The 22,002-nt window shown below is 38.4% G+C and overlaps 1 protein-coding gene across 2 annotated transcripts in view; it reads left to right on the top strand.

Moving 5' to 3' along the window:
- The window catches only part of AR (androgen receptor), a 217,159-nt gene that overhangs the window by 161,843 nt on the left and 33,314 nt on the right, over positions 1 to 22,002 (top strand). For both annotated transcript variants that reach the window (XM_070365314.1, XM_070365315.1), the window contains exon 3: positions 10,666 to 10,782. In XM_070365314.1, the coding sequence (XP_070221415.1) occupies positions 10,666 to 10,782 (117 nt within the window). The remainder of the gene's footprint in view (positions 1 to 10,665; positions 10,783 to 22,002) is intronic.

Here is a 22,002-nt window from a genome sequence, read left to right as displayed (position 1 = left end):
TCAGTCATGTCTGACTCTTGGCGACCCCACGGACTGCAGCCTACCAGGCTCCTCCATCCATGGGATTTTCCAGGCAAGAGTACTGGAGTGGGGTGCCATTGCCTTCTCCAAGCTACCAGTATGTCAGCATTGAATGTAAAGTTGTGAAGAGATGCTCAGAATTGTTTCTAATGAATCGCTACAAGCCAACTCCAGCACAAGACTGGACAGAACTTAAGGGAAGACAGGTTGACAACATAAAACTTGGGTCTGACCAAATCTCAGATGACCTTGACAGAAGTGAACTGCCTATTATTCATAGTGTTTTCCTTGATCACAGGTTGGAACCTGTGATTCTCCAAGATGGTCTTCCAAATCCCATATGAAGAACATAATCTGTTTGATGCTTCCTACACTGTTCATTTGAGTGGACTGAACCTCAGTAGTCTCCTGAGAAGCAAGAAAAGAAAAAGAAAAGTGTTTTGTGAATTGTCAAATGCTATTTCAATGTCAAACATTCATCCAGTTATTTTACCTGGTGTCACCTGCAAAACTACATAAGCAATAAACTCACTGTCAAAGGCCACATCAGCTGTTCTCTCCCCTAGCTGCACATTAGATAAAATAGGGAAGTGTTTAAAAATATCACAGTGCCTACCCTTGCCCCCAGTCAATTGAATCAGAACTATCAGGAGTGAAACTGGGCATAAGTATTTTGTAAAATCTCCCTAGGTGATTCTGGCTTGTAGCTAAAGTTAAGAATTACTGCCCTGCACAACCTGGTTCTACAGTCAAATCAGCTTAACCTACCACCTCCCCTCCTTTACCATATGCCAGCCACACGGGCCACATTGCTGTTTCAACAACACATCTAATTCATTCATGACGTTAAGGCTTTGTATTTGGTATTACTTCTCTTGAGAATTTTGCATGTCTGTCTCTATTATTCAAGTTTCATCTCAAAACCTCATCCTCAGAGAATCTTTTCCCACTGTACAAAATAAGCTCTCCTGTTCTATCACAGCACCCTGTTATATTTCTTTCATTTTATGTATCACCATCTGAAAATATCTAAATTATTATCACTCATTTATTGCTTGTCTTTTTCCACCAAAAGTTCACCTAGCTTAAGGGCAAGGCCTTTGTATTGTTCACTGTTGTTTTCCCAGTTGCCTAGAGTTGTGTTTGAAACATAGTAGATATACACTCAAAGATTGTCCTTTAACTATCATAGGATAGTTATTAAACATCTTCTATGGTTCAATTCAATGATGTCTTCAAATATTTCATTATATTAAGGGTTTAACTGTATATCATTGTGTTCAAGGCTGTTTATGACCTGCTGCTGCTGCTGCTGCTAAGTCGCTTCAGTCGTGTCCGACTCTGTGCGACCCCATAGACGGCAGCTCACCAGACTTCCCCGTCCCTGGAATTCTCCAGGCAAGAACACTGGAGTGGGTTGCCATTTCCTTCTCCAATGCATGAAAGTGAAAAGTGAAAGTGAAGTCGCTCAGTCGTGTCCGACTCTAGCGACCCCATGGACTGCAGCCCACCAGGCTCCTCCGTCCATGGGATTTTCCAGGCAAGAGTACTGGAGTGGGGTGCCACTGCCTTCTCCAGTTTATGACCTAGCCACCATCTAATTTGTCACCTTCACCTTCTACTTCCTGTATTCTTGAAGCAGGAGATCTATATGAATACAGTAGACAGAAAAGATGGTCTAGAACTGAATATTGCAGGGTTTTCTTTAACAGAGAAATATGTGTGTGTGTACTAGGGACAGGAAGCAGAGATGGAATGCTTGTGACCAGGGGATGGCCAATGAAGAGAACAGCATAGTCATAAGAGGGTTGCTCTTGGAGTAAAATGAAAGACAAGATAGATTCAGCAACATTATACATAACTCATCTCACGTATCTAATATTTCCCTACTACAAATGACTTTTACATACATTTTATATAATTTGTTTTGTAAAACTCTAGGATATAGACAATGCCATTATTTTTATCCTCATTTTTTTAGAGAGTAATCAAAGCTCAGACTTGCCTTCGGCCATTTGGAGCTGGGATTTGACACTTACTGTTCTGATTGCCAGTCTAGTACTCTTTATATTTCTGTTTTGTGGAGCTTGGACCAGATTGCAGAAGATCCAGACAGCCAAGAAGAGAAGTGTGGGTTTGATTCCTATTGTCCTCACTAGAGCTAACCATAACGTTGAAAAAATCAGTAATGATCATGGCTTTATAACCACTCCCAAGAAGCCTTCCCATTGAGCAATGCCTGAGGGGCCTTGCTGAGGTCCCATTCATGGTACTGGTTTAATGGCCATCTGTGTTTCTGGATGGGTGGGACAGGTAAGGGAATGGTTAAATCCTTAGAATCACAAGGACTCAGCTACCTTATAAGTCCTTCTCATAAAAGATCTGCCCTTTGGTAGAGCACAGACTGTGTTGTTTAGAGTTGTCTAGCCTATTCCACAGGCCCAAAGATAGTAATCTAGGAGAAAAAAAAAGTACTAGAAAACAATAATGCTTGGGATTGCTTTTCATAGAAGAGAGCCCTTGGGTGATTAGGGCAGAGGTTTTATGCTGTCTCAGCCCCAGAGAAATAATGTCCATAGGATACATGACCATAAACAGGAGCTGGTCTCCCTTCAGTCTATGTAGGTCACTCAGGGAAGAGACACTTAGCTACTTGTTTCTATGAAGTGTTTTTGTTTTTCAGACAAAGCCTTTAAGGTCAAGAGAGTCGAGATTGGAAAAACAAGATAGAAATGCAGACTGGCTTTAGCTCTCCTTGAGTCACACTCAGGTGGACTCTAAGACTCTCAACACAAGTTCTAATATGAATAGAAGACTTCTGAACCTACCTTCCATAGTCTTCTACTGTTCTCTTCTGCATAAGATTCCCTTCTAGTTATAGATCGAGGGTGAACGGGGGGAGGGAAGATCAAGAGAGAAGTAAAAACACACACCTGGTCACACAGTGATTCAGTGAGACAGCAGGGCTGGTCCTTAGGTCTTTCTCCTTCTTGCTCTGTGCTTTTTAACTATTCTGTGCTACCTCTTTCTTTTAAGTATAGCATCAGGGCCCATATGAGAAAAGATACCACATTGACAAAAACAAACATCTATATCACAGGTCATACAGACCTGGCTTCTGATTCTGCTTCTGCCACTTATTAGCTGGTGACTGTAAGTGAGTCATTCAGCATCTCTGAGCCTTATTTTCCTCAACCTTAAAGTAAGAATAGCAGTTATCAAAAAGAATTTTTACAAGAATTAAATGAGTCAACATCTTTGAAGTCACCTAGAATAGTATGCAAAGCACAATGGGTTACCTCCTTTCTCCATTGCTTTCCCCAGGAACTTCAAGTGTTACTCTTCCTTGACACTAGGAAGAGGCAGTGGGTATATGGAGAAAATACAGGACAAATAAGTCATATGAGAGGCAAATAAAATATTTTCTTGGTTATAGTGGTTCAGTAGAAAGCATATGGTAACCTGTATTGAAACTGGGATATATTCTTTGGTATCAAAAGGCACTCTGTGTCTTAGGTTTCCTCATAAATTGAAGATAATGGCCTGTACCCTCCCTAGTCTGAAAGAAGGCTCAGTGAGATAATGAGTATGAAAATGACTTTGAAGTAATAAAGGAAATGTGCAAAGAATATTATGGGCAAGAACCTGAGTTTTAGTGCTATCATTGTCATTGACTCATTTAATCTTGGTCAAGTCCACTCTGCTTTCTGGATCTTGATTTCCTCATCTGTAAAATGAGAGCATTGAACTAGATGATCTCAGCAGACGTCATCGCCTCTTCTGATATTCAAGGAGTATATTATTTAAATAATAATAGATAAGATCTGCATAATGTCTTATGCTTTGTTATTTTATATCTACTTATCTACTATCAATGTGAGGATAGCACTGAACTACTAGAACTGCTAGCCTGGAGATAGAAAGACATGAATTCTTGTTTCTTGTCCCTACTTTGACATTGACTCACGGTATGATCTTAAGCAAGTTTTTTTTTTTTTTTTCCCCTCATTTTTGGACTCTAAGTTTCTTAATCTGTGAAATAGGAGATATGAGGGTTGAACTAAGTCAAGTAGATTTCTAAACTTTTCTGCAAAGCCCTGGGGAGTAAAAATGATACCATTAGATGGTATAATGATACCATCATTAGATAATGATCAATAGATAAGATCTATATAATGCTTTATGCTTTGTTATTTTATATCTACTATCATACCACAGTGATAAAGCTACAGAAAAGGGGAGAAATGGAGAGATCTAGCTAGAGTTTTAAGTTTCCTATGCTTGCTTCAGATACATTAGATTTAATTTTCATCTGTTATGTATATGGGGTCTGTAACTAATGTTTCATTTGTTAAAAAAAAAAAAGTTCATTGCAAAAGAAAAAATAATTTGAATAGTTTCTAAAGTATTAAGTTTTAAAAGTTAGATTCAATAAAATACGTTGTTTGATAACACCATTTTGTTGTTTTAATGAAATAGTATATTGTGAATATCCTTCGAAATTAAAAAAAAAAGACATTGCACAGTGTTTCCTTGCATGAATATGGAATAATTTATTTAATCATTCTCATAATGTTGGACATTTACATTTTTCCAATGCATTTGTCCCTTGTTATCTGCTGGAGATTGGTTCCAGGAGCCCCAGTGGATGCCAAAATATGTGGATGTTCAAGTCCCTTATATAAAATGATTTAGTCCACCTGAAACCATAAAACTCCTAGAAGAAAACAAAGGCAGTACACTTTTTGTCATCAGTCCTAACAGTTCTTTGTTGAATCTGTTTCCTTGGACAAAAACAACAAAATAAAAAGAAAATACAAATGAGACTACATCACACTAAAAAATCTTTTGCATAGTAAAGGAAACTGACAAAACAAAAAGGCAACTTACTGTCTGGGAGAAGATATTTGCAAATGATATGTCAGATAAAGGATTAATATTCAAAATATATAAAGAACTCACACAGCTCAATATACATTTAAAAAAAGCAATTTAAAAATGAGCAGAGGACCTGAGTAGACATGTTTCCAAAGAACACATATAGATTAACAAAATGCACATGAAAAGATACTCAGCATCACTAATTATCAGAGAGTGTATGAAAGACAGCAAAAGAGACACAGATGTATAGAACAGTCTTTTGGACTCTGTGGGAGAGTGTGAGGGTGGGATGATTTGGGAGAATGACATTGAAACATGTATAATATCATATATGAAACGAATCGCCAGTCCAAGTTCGATGCATGATACTGGTTGCTTGGGGCTGGTGCACTGGGACAACCCAGAGGGATGGTACAGGGAGGGAGGAGGGAGGGGGGTTCGGGATGGGGAACATGTGTATACCTGTGGCAGAATCATGTTGATGTAAGGCAAAACCAATACAATATTGTAAAGTAATTAACCTCCAATTAAAATAAATAAATTTATATTAAAATTAAACACAGTAAGATATCACTTAACACCTGTTAGAATGACTATCACCAAAAAGACAATAAAAAACAAGTGTTGGAGAGGATGTGGAAAAAAGAGGACACTCATGCACTATTGGTGGGATTGTAAATTGATGCAGCCACTATGCAAAAACAGTATGGTTAGTCCTCAAAACATTAAAAATAGAACTACCATATGATCCAGAAGTTCCACTTCTGGGCGTTTATCCAAAGGAAAAGAAAACATTAATTCAAAAAGATATATGTATCCTTGTGTTCATTGCAGCATCATTTATAATAGCCAAGATATGGAAGCAACCTAAGTGCCCATCAATAGAAGAATGGATAAAGAAGATATATTGTATATATACTTAACCATAAGGAAAAATGAAATCTTACCATTTGTGACAACATAGATGGTCTTGGAAGGCATTATGCTAAGTGAAAAAAAAGTGGACAGAGAAAGGTAAATAACATATGATTTCACTTATATGTGGATTCTGAAAAATAAATGAAACAAAACAGTACCAAGAGCAAACTGGTGGTCACCAGAGGGTAGGAGAATGAGGGGTTGGGAGAAATAGGTGAAGAGAATTAAGAGATAGAGACTTCCAATTATAAAATAAATAAGTCATAAGGCTGTGATGTACAGCGTAGGGAATATCGTCAATAATATTGTAATAACTTTGTATGATGACAGATGGTTACTAGACTTATCATGGTGATTAAGTCCTAAACTGTATAAATGTTGGGTCACTATAATGTACACCTGAAACTAATATAATTCTGTATGTCAACTGTGGGGTTTCCCCAGTGGTCCAGATGGTAAAGAACCTGCCTGCCAATGCAGTAGACACAAGAGATGTGGGTTCAATCCCTGGGTCAGGAAGATCCCCTAGAGAGGGAAATGACAACTTGCTCCAGTATTCTTGCTTGGAAAAATTCCATGGACAGAGGAGCCTGGAAGGCTACATACAGTCCATGGGGTCTCAAAGAGTCGGACACAACTGAGCATGCACGCACAAACATGTCAACTATAGTGCAATAATAAAGAAAAAACCTTTAAAAACAAATAATAAAAATACATCGTAGAATAAATGCAGTTGAAACTTTGATCCGTGATTGGTTGAATCTATGGATGTGAAACATGAATATTGAGGGCTGACTGGTTTCCCTTTTTTTTTTCACTTTCACTTTTTTTTAATTTATTTATTTTAATTGGAGGTTAATTACTTTACAATATAGTATTGGTTTTGCCATACATCAACATGAATCCACCACGGGTATACACTGGTTCCCCATCCTGAACCCCCCTCCTACCTCCCTCCCCGTACCTTTTTATATAATGATAAATGGAACTACATTTTGGTGCTTAACCTCGCTATTTTCCTGTAAAAAATCCCAAAAGTGGAATTACTGATTGAACTTTGTGTGAATTTAACTTTTCAGATACATGGCAAAATTGCACTCTAAAAAGTTTACACACCCACTAACAATACCTTTTCACCATTAATTAGTAGTAAATGTTCATCAATCTCCCTTGTGAAAATGATGTCTTGTTTCATATTTCTATAATTACTAATAAAATTGAAATTGGACAATTTTCATATGCTTATTGATCTTTTGTGTTTCTTCTTTTATTTGCCTTTTCATGTCTGTTGCCCATATTTCTATCATACTACTCATCTTTATATATCAAGGAGATTAACCACTGCTTTTACATACTTGATACCAATATGTATTTTTTAGTTCGTGATTGTCTTCAGATTATATTATTATGTTTGTCTCATGTAAGAAAACTTAAATGTTTTCAAGTCTATCAGAATTTTCACTTACATATTCTTTATTGTCATGTTCTAAAAATCCCCTTTCAATCTTCAAAAATTAAAAAAAAAAATGTTCACCTACAATATTTCAACATCTAACAATATTTCAATAATTCCTTTTTTTGTTTTTCTATTGACATATTTAATCCATCTTGAATTTATTTTGGTTTCAACTAGTAATTTAACTTTATTATCTTTTCCAAATGAGTAACCAGTTGTTCTGACACCATTTAATGAATAAATCATCCTTTCTTTGCTGATTTATAATGATGTATTGCATGTGCAGTCTGTTTCTGACTTCTCTGGTCTGATCAATCTATGCTGGAATGAATACCAAACTGTTGTAACCATTATGGAGTTATAATACTGGTAGGAAAAGTCTCATTACTTTTTTTTTTTTTTTTTCAAATAATATCTTGGCAATATCACACATTTTATCCCTTTAGATAAACTTTAAGATTATTTTGTCAAAATTTTGTTCAGGTTTGTTTAAATTTGTAGGTTTGATTGGGAGAAAAGCTGGCATCTTTCAGATGGGAAGTATTGCATCTTCCCATCCAGGAACACTGTACATCTTTCCATTTAATTCCAGTCTTCATTTACATACCTCAGTAAAGGGTTTGGGGGTCAGAGCTACAAGGAGACAGATACAGAATTTCCTGGAAGTAAGAGCCCTATAGTAGAGTCTAGAAATGAAGTGGGCTAAAGTTTAAGAAAAAATGGGGCAGGGATGCTATAGAGGGGATTCAAGCTTTGTATGGAGTAGAGATGGTGTGACCAATGCTTAGTTATTTCCAATATGTGAGATTCATAGCCTTATGCACTCTGATATGGAACAAATAAATGGTGTGGTGCCATGCTGGTCAATTTCATTTTAATGAGCATCATTTTCTTCAGCTGTATAATGAGGTATGTTGTAATCCCTGTACTTAATTTGTACAAGATTGTTATTAACTTTTGCAAGCTAATCAAATGGGATGGATTTTTATTTCATATTATTATAATGTATATATTTTATTATTATATGTTAAATAGTATATAAATAAATATGTATCATATGTGCTTTGTGCTTAGTTGCTCAGTCGTGTCCTACTCTTTGTAACCTCATAGACTACAGCCCATCAGGCTCCTCTGTCCATGGGGATTCTCCAGGCAAGAATACTGGAGTGGGTTGCCATGCCCTCCTCCAGTGGATCTTCCCAACCCAGAGACTGAACCCAGGTCTCCCACATCACAGGCAGATTCTTTACCATGTGAGTCACCAGGGAAGCTGTATCATATAGTAGTTGTAAATGTAACCTTTACATGCACTGAGAAACTGAAAATTCATGTGACTCGCTTTAATGGCATATTTGCTTTATTGCAGTAGTCTGGAACCACACCTGTAATATCTCTGAGATGTCTTCAGGATTGCAGGAACACTGATTCTTTGAGGGTGTCCCAGTTCTAGAACATTCACAGCACTAGAAATGAACCCACTGGAACTGGTACAGGGCCTGCCTTCTAGGAGTTGGCACCCAAAAGCTGTATGGCGGTTATCATAGTACCATCCTTTCTGTACACATTACCATCCTCAGTTTGAAGCACAAAGAAGCTATTTGCAAATTATGTGTTCTGTTTATACAAATAAAATCTTGCAGTATGGTAGAAAGATTGTTGGCCTAGAGGCCTTAATTTTGTCATTGTTGAATGAAAGTGATGATAGTATCTACCTCAAAGCATTGCTGAGGTGATTTATTTAAATAGCACATGTAAATCCCCTCACATAGCCTTGTTTATAGTAAATGCCGATTAAATGGTAGTTTTTCTTCCTTCTGGTACCTCTAATTCAGTATTCCTCAGTCAAGTCACCTCCCCAGAACTCATCCTTGGAATGAAAGTGTTGCTTTGGGGTGAACTTTAACAGTTCCTTCAAGCCTAGCATTTTGGAGTCCTTTGACAAAGGAAAGAGAAAAAGAGGGAGGGAGGAAAAGGAAATTTTGTAATCTGGTTTACACTGAATCTCCAACATAAAATAACCTACTGCAATAGATGAGTTTTCTGTGACAGTTATGTACATTTTAGGCTGAGTGAAGATAGAGGAAAGCTGAGCTGTGGCTAAATTTGTGGGTTCCCCCTAATATCAAATAACAATTGTTCTTCAATTTTTCTTTCTTTTCCTACAATAAACATTCTTCCCCTGCCAAAAGAAGCCTCCTGAAAATCTTGATCTATTCCATAAAGTAAAGCATGGCAGCAAATGAGGAAAAAAACAAAAAAAAAACCAAGGACTTGGAGAAAGAAAGGGGTAGGATGAGGGGAAGAAAAATTTCAGGCTGGGGACAGGACAAAAAGCATAAGTTCTGCATGTTTTAGATTTCTGCTAATAACTCTATGTGCCTCTAGATCTCTCCGTTCAACTTCAGCATTCATTCAGTCAGTGTTTATTAAAGACCTACTGTGTGCCAGGCCTGTGTGAGGAACAAAGAATGAAATATATGTTTTTGAGTGGAACTCCATGTTTTTCTTTGAACAGCTATGATCCTAAGGATTTCTGAGTGTGAGAATGTGTATGGTGTGTTTGTGTGTATATATTTCTGTGTATCTCTCACAACTTCACATGTACATGACGGTGATTGCTTTTCTTCTATCTTCAGAAGACTTCCTTTCATTTGCTGTGTTTACAAAGAGTGGGCTTTATCTCTTTGATTTTTATACCCTGAAAGCTTGATGGTATGATCATTAACTTTTTTAAAAATTAATGTATTTATTATAATTGGAGGCTAATTACTTTACAATATTGTGGTGGTTTTTGCCATACATTGACATGAATCAGCTATGGGTGTACATGTGTTCCCCTGTCCTGAACCCCTCTCCTACCTCCCTCCCCATTCCATCCCTCTGGGTTGTCCCAGTGAACTGGCTTTGAGTGCCTTGTTTCATGCATCAAACGTGGACTGGTCATCTATTTCATATATGGTAATATATACGTTTCAATGCTATTCTCTCAAATCATCCCACCCTCGCCTTCTCCCACAGAGCCCAAAAGTCTCTTCTTTATATCTATCTCTCTTGCTGTCTCACATAACAATTAAAAACCACATGGAGTTCTCTTTTATAGAAGGATTATCTGTACTTGTATTTTGAAAAACACCCATGTTGTGTCATCCTAATAAAGGAGGTATTAGCAGGACCTGAACTGTCCATCCCTTTGAAAAACACCTATGAAAATCAAACAATACAGCATTGAATTAAATTATCCTGGTTTAATAGAGTTTTGTAATCGAATGGTATCTGCCTCTCTCATTGGGCAGGATATGTCTTCACACCTTTTCTTTCTAGAAATACTTTCTAGAGAGGCTCTAGTGACACATTAACAGGGCTGTCTACTCTTGTATTTGTTCTCCCAGGAAAACAGAAGTACCTGTGTGCCAGCAGAAATGATTGCACCATTGATAAATTCCGAAGAAAAAACTGTCCATCTTGTCGTCTCCGGAAATGCTATGAAGCAGGGATGACTCTGGGAGGTATGATACTTTTGTTCCTCTTTTTCTTTCTTCCTTTCCCTCCTTTATTCTCTTATTCTCTCTTTAAACCAGATTTTCTCTTTGATGCTTCTAAGGAGGCCAGCCATGTTCTAAAAACAGGTTGACCCCTTCACATCCAACATGGCCATCAGTCAGCTGGTGCTTTTCTTTATCCTTAAACATGCTACACCATACTGTGAGGCTCATCATAGGAGCAAGAGGTGTGAAGCAAGGATCAGGACCCATCAGAGGATGAGCGAGTACGGGTTTGACTTGAAGGGCTTCCCAGGGGACATAATGGTACTGACTTTATGTTGTTAAATGATGGCTAGGATGAGAGAACTAAGGAATTCAGAACAGTCACAGGTGCAGGATGACCCAGGCACAGACTGGCCCTGAACACCCAGGATATTCCTCAGTTAACTGCTGCCTGTGTTGCGGAGCTGGCCACCTGAAATAAAAAGCTGCTTTTCTTTGGAATCTATAACTAGGCTGCCAAGCAGAGCCAATTTCCTATCCCACATCTTCCAGGGATGAGCAGGCCTTTTAATCATTTCCCTTTCTTTGCAAATCTATTGACAATTTCCAAAAGCATTTTTTTTAGTAACAGAGTAGTTTGACAGAATGAAGATACAGCTCTTTCAAGGGTAATCCCCCATCAAAATGCTCTCTGTCCTCTAGTCTATGTCTACCATGATTGTTGTCACCATTACAGAAAGATTTAACTGACACTTACATTTTCCCCCTTCAAATTCCTATTTCTTCATGTTTGTATCTGCTCTCTGCCAAGTTCCTTCCTACCACTTGCCACTTCCCAAAAGATGCACCTTTCATGAGAAAAGTAAGCTTATTAGTTTACTTTCATTTCGAAATTTGAAGAAAGACAAGCCTGTTTCTGAACACCTGAAACTGTGGCCTCATACCTGATTACTTATTATCATCCTGGAAAATCCAAGTGCTTATGATTCTGCCTTCTCCCCTCCCCTTCTCAAGACTGATTTAGAGTACTTGTTTATCATTGGCTTTCTGCAAGGTGCTCAATACCTTGTCTGCCTGTGTGCATATTTACAGAAATCAACTTGGTAGTTTTCTAACCATGTGTGGGTCTTCATGTGGGTAGCTGTATCCTTGCCTCCTTGAAGGCTAGTAATATTCTTTAAAAAGACCAAAGTATTAAAAATGAATTTACGCAGGCTCAGTTTGAGACAACCTTTCAACTAGTGTCCACTACTCCTAGACATAGCATGCAGATGCTCTACAAGTGGTTTTCCAGGCAACCACATCAAATGAGATTCAAATATTTGAGAAAAATAAACTTTATTTTTTGCTTGGCTTACTACAGAGAAATCCTACAATTGTGGTCTACAGTGAGGAGGAAAAAACAGGGCTGGGGGTAGAGGGAGAGTGCAGAAGGACAGCCAGGAAAGTTGACAAAGGAATTGTCAAGATGAAATATTCTCCATATGAATGTTATCACAACATTCATGGTGGTGGGATCACTCCAGGGTGAGGATTCTGATACACTCAACTCTCAATTATTTAGCCCTCTCTGAATTATGTATAAGAGATGGGGGCTTCCAGATAGACAGCCCCTTAGTTTTCCATTTGCTGATACTAATTGCAAACCTGCTTTAACACAGGTAAAGTTTAATGATAATAAAAGTCTTCATAACATTTGGGCCCAAATCCTAAAATTAGTTTCATGTGTCAACTAATATCGTATACTGTAAAGCATCTGTAACATGATTATAGTGAACCCCTTGTGAAAAGAAGTATGTATATAACAGACAATTTCACTAGTCCATATAGCAGTCTGACATAAATCTATAAATTAATTTCTTGAAGAGAGTGGTAAACTAAGTTTTCAAATTGATTTATTAAGGTATTCAAATTTGAATGACCTTGGTCAACACAATGAAAAGAAGCTGAGAAGTGGTGTGGCTGGCTCTGGTTTCAGTTCCCTTTTTACATTTACTGAGTGTCTCCTATGTACAAGGAACAATGCTAGGCAATAGAGCTTCAGGCAGGCAAACTTCAAGAAATGTCCACAAGATACAAGGATTCTTGATGTTTTGTAAATGGTCTTGCCTTGGGAGTAAGGCAGACCTAGGTTAAAGGCCCAGCACTATTATTCACTGTTCCCCCTCTAAGCTTCAATTTCTTCATCTTTAATTTAGACATTGGAGAAGGCAATGGCACCCCACTCCAGTACTCTTGCCTGGAAAATCCCATGGATGGAGGAGCCTGGTAGGCTGCAGTCCATGGGGTCTCTAGGAGTCGGACAAAACTGAGCAACTTCACTTTCACTTTTCACTTTCATGCATTGGAGAAGGAAATGGCAACGCACTCCAGTGTTCTTGCCTGGAGAATCCCAGGGACAGGGAAGTCTGATGGGCTGACGTCTATGGGGTTGCACAGAGTCGGACACGACTGAATCGACTTAGCAGCAGCAGCAGCAGCAGCAATTTAGACATACCGTTCTCACGGAGCTGTAATAGGGATCTGATGACATGATGAATGTGAACATCCTTGGTAAATGACAAAGTGCTAGACAAATGTAAGGAGTTATGATAGTAAGGTCAGTGGTAATTTAGCTGGTGAAGCTGCTCACAGCACTTCCCAGTTGGTATTAATCCTGAGTTACTTGGCATGCTCTATAATATGTAATAGCTCTAACAGACAGATCATTACCAGAAATCATCTCAAAACAAAAGTATTATCAAGATCCTGCTTGAAGGAGAACAATGTGGAGATTCCTTAAAAAACTGGAAATAGAACTGCCATGCGGCCCAGCAATCCCACTGCTGGGCATACACACCGAGGAATCCAGAATTGAAAGAGACATGTGTACCCCAGTGTTCATTGCAGCACTGTTTACAATAGCCAGTACATGGAAGCAACCTAGATGTCCATCAGCAGATGAATGGATAAGAAAGCTGTGGTACATATACACAATGGAGTATTACTCAGCCATTAAAAAGAATACATTTGAATCAGTTCTAATGAGGTGGATGAAACTGGAGCCTATTATACAGAGTGAAGTAAGCCAGAAAGAAAAACACCAATACAGTATACTAATGCATATATATGGAATTTAGAAAGATGGTAACGATAACCCTGTATGCGAGACAGCAAAAGAGACACAGATGTATAGAACAGTCTTTTGGACTCTGTGGGAGAGGGAGTGGGGGGATGATATGGGAGAATGGCATTAAAACATGTATAATAGCATATAAGAAACGAATCGCTGGTCCAGGTTCAATGCAGGATACAGGAAGCTTGGGGCTGGTGCACTGGGATGACCCAGAGGGATGGTATGGGGAGGGAGGTGGGAGGGGGGTTCAGGATTGGGGACACATGTACACCCATGGAGGATTCATGTTGATGTATGGCAAAACCAATACAATATTGTAAGTAAAAAAAAAAAAAGAAATGTAAAAAAAATAAAAACATATTATATTAATTAAAAAAACATATATAAAAAAGAAAGCCAATTCTAGTAATTAAGGGACTCATACAGTATATTCAAGTACCATGTCAATGAAAACCTAAGTATTTACCCTCTTAGATACTATTGTTTGGGAAACAAACCTTTCCATTTTGCTAAACTTATCTCCATATTCCCTGCTTCCCTGCTGAAAACCCCTCCCAAGTTTATTTTTATCTTGCAATTTCAGTGTATACTACAACTTTACCCAAAAATGGAAAAAAGACAGCAAACATCAATACAGTGATCCTTTTGAATATACTAATAATAGACTTCCTTTTTCATAAGATGTGGGTTTAGCATCAACATTTTGATCACCTTGAAGGAGGATTTATATAATTTTGTTTTATTTTTCCTATCGCTCAATTCAAAATTATATAATATATTCCAAAATGGCAACTAAGAATGTGGTTTTGGGTAATTCCTTTCTCCCCTCTGAGGCTCATTTTTCTCATCATAAAAATAAGGTAATGAGCTTCACCAAGGAACTACCTTTTAGGAACTACCATTTTGTAATTCTGTGTCTAAGCTCACAGAGAAAGAATTGTAGCTGTGACAGTCCTTTTTTGTATTGTCTATTCACTGTCCCAGAAATATAGATTAGTCTAGACTTGTGTACTTTGACTCACATAGTGACTTTAGCTACCTCTCAGTTCAGTTCAGTTCAGTTCAGTCGCTCAGTCTTGTCCAACTCTTTGCAACCCCATGAATCGCAGCACGCCAGGCCTCCCTGTCCATCACCAACTCCCAGAGTTCACTCAAACTCACGTCCATCGAGTCAGTGATGCCATCCAGCCATCTCATCCTCTGTTGTCCCCTTTTCCTCCTGCCCCCAACCCCTCCCAGCATCAGAGTCTTTTCCAATGAGTCAGCTCTTCGCATGAGGTGGCCAAAGTACTGGAGTTTCAGCTTTAGCATCATTTCTTCCAAAGAATACCCAGGACTGATCTCCTTTAGAATGGACTGGTTGGATCTCCTTGCAGTCCAAGGGACTCTCAAGAGTCTTCTCCAACAGCACAGTTCAAAAGCATCAATTCTTCAGTGCTCAGCTTTCTTCTAGTCACACCTAAGTAATATTATATTGTGTGTCTAGACTGTATGGATAGGTTATGGATGGAGTGGGGGGCAGAAGGGCTGTCTTTGTATCTTAGAGAAGCTGGCACTCTGCAACCGATGGCTGCTTGATCTTGATGCTTCAAGGTCTCTAATTTAGCTTTCTCTGTAGTGTTTGGTAATGGAATCTCCTCAGCTCAGAGATACTTAAAACACATACCCTTTTGTTTTTGCTTCCAGGCCTCTATACCTGTTGATTCTTATTGTTTTAGCTGTTCTTACTGTTTCTGAAAGAATCCTGGAGGTCGTTGGATTCTCAGCATGGTTTCCTTAAAGACTACCTCTAGGCTCTCAACTGCCCATCTACAACAAGGATAGGTTTTCTTTGAACATGATTTGTTTCTTCCTGCTTTGGAAAAACCACATGTCTCTAATTGCTTCAATAAATCTAACCTTCTTGCCTACTCTTCATTTAGAAATTTTTTAAAAATGTAACTGTCCAAAGATGCACTTTCTCTCTGATGAATTAACTGCTGTTTTTTTCACAGTTCATAATTTAAGTAAATAGAGTCACTTCACTTTTCTCTGTACTTCTCAATTATATACTCCCAATTTTCAAGATGGAATGAGAAAGAAAAAATTACCTTTACCCACCATATTCTTCCCTGGCTCTTCTTTCTTTCTCATTTGCTTTCCTTTTCCTCCCAAAATGTTATTTATTTCTGTGTTAAGCAACTCTTGAATTCTCAACTTTTAATAAATGGCATTGGCCCCTGCTTATGCCCTCCTCTCCTGAACCATGGAAGATGATAGGCCTTTTAGGAATTTCAGGTAACAGCCAAACCTCAGACGTGGAAAAGAAACACGAAGCCCCAGAGCTTGTGAAAACTGGAAGTATGCAGCATTTTCTTGGGGTTACTCTAACATATTTGAGAAGTCTCATTCCTTCTAGGGGGCTAAACTCCACACTTGAGACTCAAAACTATTAACAGATCTACAGGTTTTAACAACCTCCATGATTCTCTAGTTGAGAGGATACTCTGGTCTGATGTTACCATGAGCACTACAAAGATCCTTATCATTTTCGAGTGTTGACAAGAGCCTTGATATCAGCTCTTTCATCATTCCCCATGCTCATGGGCAGCCCACCACTGCTACTTCTGGATCAGATGCCTTGGATGCAGTAGAGTGATTCCAGTGCTGAAATACCACTCATAGCCTGATTCTTCAGGAGACAAGTTTCACATTTATTCATCCGTCTATCCATTCATCCTTCCAACCAGCCAACTAGCTAGGCCTTTCATATTTCCATCCTTCCATTCATCTAGTTATCCATTTAACAAATATTCCTTGAGTGCCAGCTATGTGCCAGTTTCTGTAGTAAGCATCTTATGGGAACATAGATGAATAAGATACAATCCCCGCCCTCAAAAAGTTAAATAATTGGAGACCGGCAGTGATAACTAATACAGCTTAACCTTAAAGAATAAATAGGAAATTACTGGGAAGAAGTTGAGTGAGGTAGAGGGAAAGGACATTCAAAGCAAAGTGCACAGTTTGAATAAATGCAGAGAGACATTTTAAATAAGCATCGAGGTTTTGAGGAATAACACAAGTATTAATAGTTTAATATAGCCAGATTTGAGCTTCCTTGGTGGCTGAGATGGAAAAGAATCTGCCTGCAATGTGGGAGACCTGGGTTCAATTCCTGGGTTGGGGAGATCCCCTGAAGAAGGGGATGACAACCCACTCCAATATTCTTGCCTGGAGAATTCCATGGGCAGAGGAGCCTGGTGAACTATAGTCCATGGAGTCACAAAGAGTTGGACACAACTGAGTAACTTAATACTTTCACTTTTACTTTCATGGCCAAATCTGGGGAAATAGGGAAGGCAAGCTGAAACCACACTGAAAATATACTTGGTTATTATGCTAAAAGGTTTGAACTTCAGGCAGTTGAAGAGCTATGACATGGGATAGACATGTTCACATATCCATTTTATTTGCATGTTTGTTTTTTAAGAGAATTAGTGAGGGCCTAGGTTTTATAAATGGCAAGCCACTCCAGTATTCTTGCCTGGAGAATCCCATGGACAGAGGAGCTTGGTGGGCTACAGTCCACGGGTCACAAAGAGTCGGACATGACTGAGCGACTTCACTTTCACTTAAGTTTTATAAAAGGAGATAGTAGCCCAGGTAGTGAGAGATAAAGAAATTTCTAGCATCAATTTTGTTAAACATCTAGGATTACAGCTTTGGTTCCTGGAGTTAGTTGCCTCTGTTCAGATTGATACATGCAAGTACTGACCACATGCATAAGCCCTTCCCTTGTACAAGCCTGTTGCCTTGATCTAGGCCAGTGCTTCTTGGTGTAAGTTCTGAGAAAAAGAGTTCTGTGACATGATACATGAAAATTTATTTTTATGATTTAATAAGTTAGGAAAACCTGAATATTATAGTCTTGATCAGGAATATTTACAGTGCATGTTATCCCATCACAGACCTTGTCAAATATTGCACTAAAATAACCCGAGGAGCTTAGTAACTCAGGATTCCCAAATTTATCTCACACACAGAAACCTGTTTTTATATAACACCTGCTAATATCCTATAAAACTGATGTTTTCTGGAATGTACTTTGGAAAACTTGGTTATAGATAAATACTCTACCCTATAAGTAGATGATACCACTAGCCCAGGTCATGTATTTATAGATGTATACATCTACATGTATATTGCTCACAAGGAGAATTAATTAAGAATGACTTCATGACCAAGAGCCAACAATCTTCACCACATCTCAAGAGTATGCACCAATGCCTTCTAAAACAACTAAAGTAAACCATGTTGGGTACGTAGTATTATTGTCATACACAAAGGATAAGATATAATTCAGGCCAAAGCAGGGTTACTAAGTAAGTTATCTAATGGTCATAGGTACATATTCCTTACCCAAGGAGCATGCTAGATACATTATTTCTGAGAAACATGATGACTTCTAGCATCATGCAAAGTGATCACTAAATATTTTGGCTATCTAGATATTCTACCCTAAAGTTTAGCAGTTCTTTTTCTCTGACTAGCATTCCAACATCCACCCAGAACCTCATCATGGTGCTACCACATACCTTCATTATTCGTGTCAGGGGCCTAGAAATCACAAATTTTAAGACTTTGCGTCTCACTGTCCACTCAGTGATTGAATCCCCTCAACACCCCTTTCAGCAAGCAGCAGAGTATTGAGTATCATGAAGACTTAACAATGTAAAACTCAGTTAATGGAATTTCTTCCCTTCTACTTTAACTCTGTAGATTAGAGCCCCATAAGTCTCTAGGTTGGAGATGCAAGCAGTAAGTCTCAATTCTGAGAAATGCTACTCCCCACACACATTTCTTAGATACTTAAATAGTCCTACAAATCTGCATAATTAAGGCATGCACAGAGGAGTATAATTACCATATAAATTTTGACAACAACATGTACATGTTGCTCAGCAGTTACAGTTTCTGGTTTTCTTTTTTTGTTTTGGTTTTGTGTTTTAGGAGGTTCTCTGTATAGTGGAGATAGCTTGATGGACTAGGATACAGACAGGCCTTGTTTCTCGTCCTAGCTCTGCCACTTACTATCTTGATGACCTTGGGTAAATCATTAAATCTCTCTGAGCTTCACTTTCCCCAACTCAATTTCCTAACTACATTATGGGAATAATAAAATCTCCCTTACAAAATTGCGGTAAATTTATAAAGAAACTAACACATAGTAGGTACACAATAAATATCACTGTACTTCCTTTTTCAGATGAAAATTGGTCTGTGTGCTCCCAGTCACCACTGGAGCCTGTTCTCTTTGCTATAGCAGTGTGGATTTTGGCACTGGTTCCTTGGTTCTCCAGTCTCTGAGTTTCCCTTGAATTAACCCTTGTAATCTGTCCTCCAAAGCCAATATTGCCATCTTCCAGTTGGTTACATACATATTTGGTGACATATTGGAGGGTAAAAGTTATCTTTCTCTCTAATTGTAGTTCTCAAGTGAACTTTTATATGGAATTACCTCCAAACCACATTGTCTGGGACAGCATATATATGCTGTAGTCTGTCTCTGAATATTTGTTTTTATAGAACTATGGTTAGAAGTAAATAATTTTCTCTGATCATCAAAATTGATGATATCTGGTTCTGAATAAGTATCACACTTGTAAAATCACCACTTAAAATCCTTGAGTTTTTAAAGTGTAATAGCAGCAGATTTTATTGTTGTTTACTTTTGCTGTGAGTGCTCCAAATTCCCTCAGTTGCTTTTGAGAGAGTAAAATGATGTCATAGGCAATATTTTTTGAAGGTACTATGCGGAAAACTAAGAGTACACAGCACACAATAGGTCATATATACAAAAGCAGGTATTTTCCAAATATAACAATTTAGAAAAAAGCTTCATATGAGCTGATAACATAACTGTATGAAAACCTTCTACTTTTGATTTAAGAAAAGTGCCACTTGTTCTTACAAATTGGAGAATGTATTCCTTAAGATCAACAAAAGTGTTTAGAATATTTTCTTATTGTCCTGAACTTCTACATAGACAATTTACCTGGGAAAGATGCTTTTTTAGAGACTTTTGTACATCCCTTGGGATCATGTTTATGTGAAGTAGAACTAAGGGGAAAACACACAACCATCCACAAACCAGTAGAGCCTTCAAATTGTCTATTACCAATAATATTTCCATGGCAATGGGTATATAGAAAGTAAACTGCAAGTGGCATGGCTACCCTGGATCACCTCTTTTAGAACCAAGTTCCATTCTCTTCAGTCCATTTTATCCTTGCTACAGTTTTTAGATCTCTTAAGCCTGGCATAGAATGTATTTCTTTTCACTGTTTAATACCCCATTGGACCAGTGGTTCTGTGGCTGAAGTGAAAATTGATTGTTGAGGGACATTTCAGAGTTTTAACAGTCAGTAATTTAAAAAAAAATGTAAGCACCAATCCTGAAGAAATCACCTGCAAAAAACTTGGACTGGAACTTGGAACTAAAAAGAAAATCTGGATCTTGACCAAGACAAAAGTTCACCAGCCTGGGCCTGCACAGTGTGGTGTATCATGCTGACCACAATGAAACTGGAAGAGACTAAGGAATCTCACCAGGGTGGAAAATGAGGCATAGAAGCTTTGATTAGTGAGCTGTTAGGTGCAGAGACATTAATTTCGAAGCATTCCCATCTCTAGGATGAGTAATAATGCTTGTAATAGTATGGGATTGTTTGGCTACTACAAGAAATTCAGAAGACCAAATAGGGAGACTTTGTTGGCCTCTGAGTGGCTATAAGGAGACTGTTAAATTTCACCTCCCTTCTCTCCCCCCATATCCTTTCCTCTCAACCACAACCACCACTTAATTCTTGCCCAAGAGGCACATACAAACACATATATGTCCTTTAGTATATGGATCAATAAAGCAGAAAAGAAAGAGAAAGAGGAAAAGCCCCCAAAACTCCAAATAAAGAATTTTCCATTTCCCAGTCTCACTTCTGTCTTACAGGTAGGAAATGAGAAGAAATCTCTAGTCCAAAATGGCAGGCACTCCTTCTCCCCAACTTTGCATTGCTGCCTCCTACATCAGAGATCTGACTCAAGTATCTGATTATGGAGCCAGCTACCATGCTAACACATCTTCAGATTGCTATGTTCACCATATTAGAAAAATTCCAGGTTAGATATTGCAAACATCTCATAATGACCAGACACTGAAGAAAGGCTGACCTGATTTGCCTTATTCAAAATGAGGGTTCCAGAGGCTTTTATTGGGTATCCTGGAGACATCTGGAATGAGAGACTTGGGGACTTAAGCCCCTGCTCCTCAACAGAAGCTCTGATGTTGGGGTTGGGGACTACTCTCTTAGTTGATTACTTCTGCCAGTGAGGCTGATGGTATTTCCCTACCTCATAGCTATGTGAGGACTAAATAGTAGAGTTACCAATTCATGTAGCCATGACTATCATGATTATTGTTTTCTATAATATGACGGTATTAGCAGAAGGCCCTTTGATTGTTTTTGATCATATATGGTGGCATCAGGCACTGACTCAAGTGGATGCAGTGAAGCTCTGGTGCAGTTGCTTGCTTTCCAGTGTGCTACTGCTGCAAAGAAGCTTAGCTAATGGGACTCAAAGTGCTGCTTTGAACAAGGAGCCACTGTCCCTATCTGAGGCTCCTGTGGTCATTTTCACTTGGTTGTTTTACAATTCACAAGTTTCCTCTTACCTCTATTTTGCTGGACCTCTGCCATGGAGTTTGATCATAACCTTAGGCTCCATCATTGAGCTGAAGGTAGTAGATGATCCATACAAGTTCAGTAAACACAGACCAGATTTCTGATTCCCCTGGAGGAACACCTCCAAGAAGCTAGCCAGCCATCTCTTCAAACAGACCAGGAGAGTACAGTAAGACATTCTTTTTCTCCCTATTCTCAAAGTTAATGTGACTTCCCTTTTAGCAGTACACATACACTTGAACTTTTCATAAACTGAAAGAAGGCAAAATCTAAGAACCAGTGCCTACTTTCTTGTTTTCTATTGAAGTTAAGATGACGGAAGAAAGTTGATAAGATTTTACATCTTCTAGCTTTAGTGCCCCCACACTATTCACTTACATCATACACTTGCTTCTCCATCAAGTGTGA

The sequence above is a fragment of the Bos mutus genome, chromosome X (assembly GCF_027580195.1).
Source record: "Bos mutus isolate GX-2022 chromosome X, NWIPB_WYAK_1.1, whole genome shotgun sequence".
Classification (NCBI taxonomy): Eukaryota; Metazoa; Chordata; class Mammalia; order Artiodactyla; family Bovidae; genus Bos; species Bos mutus.
Note: the sequence above shows the minus strand (reverse complement) of the source record. Positions and strands in the feature narration are given on the sequence as shown.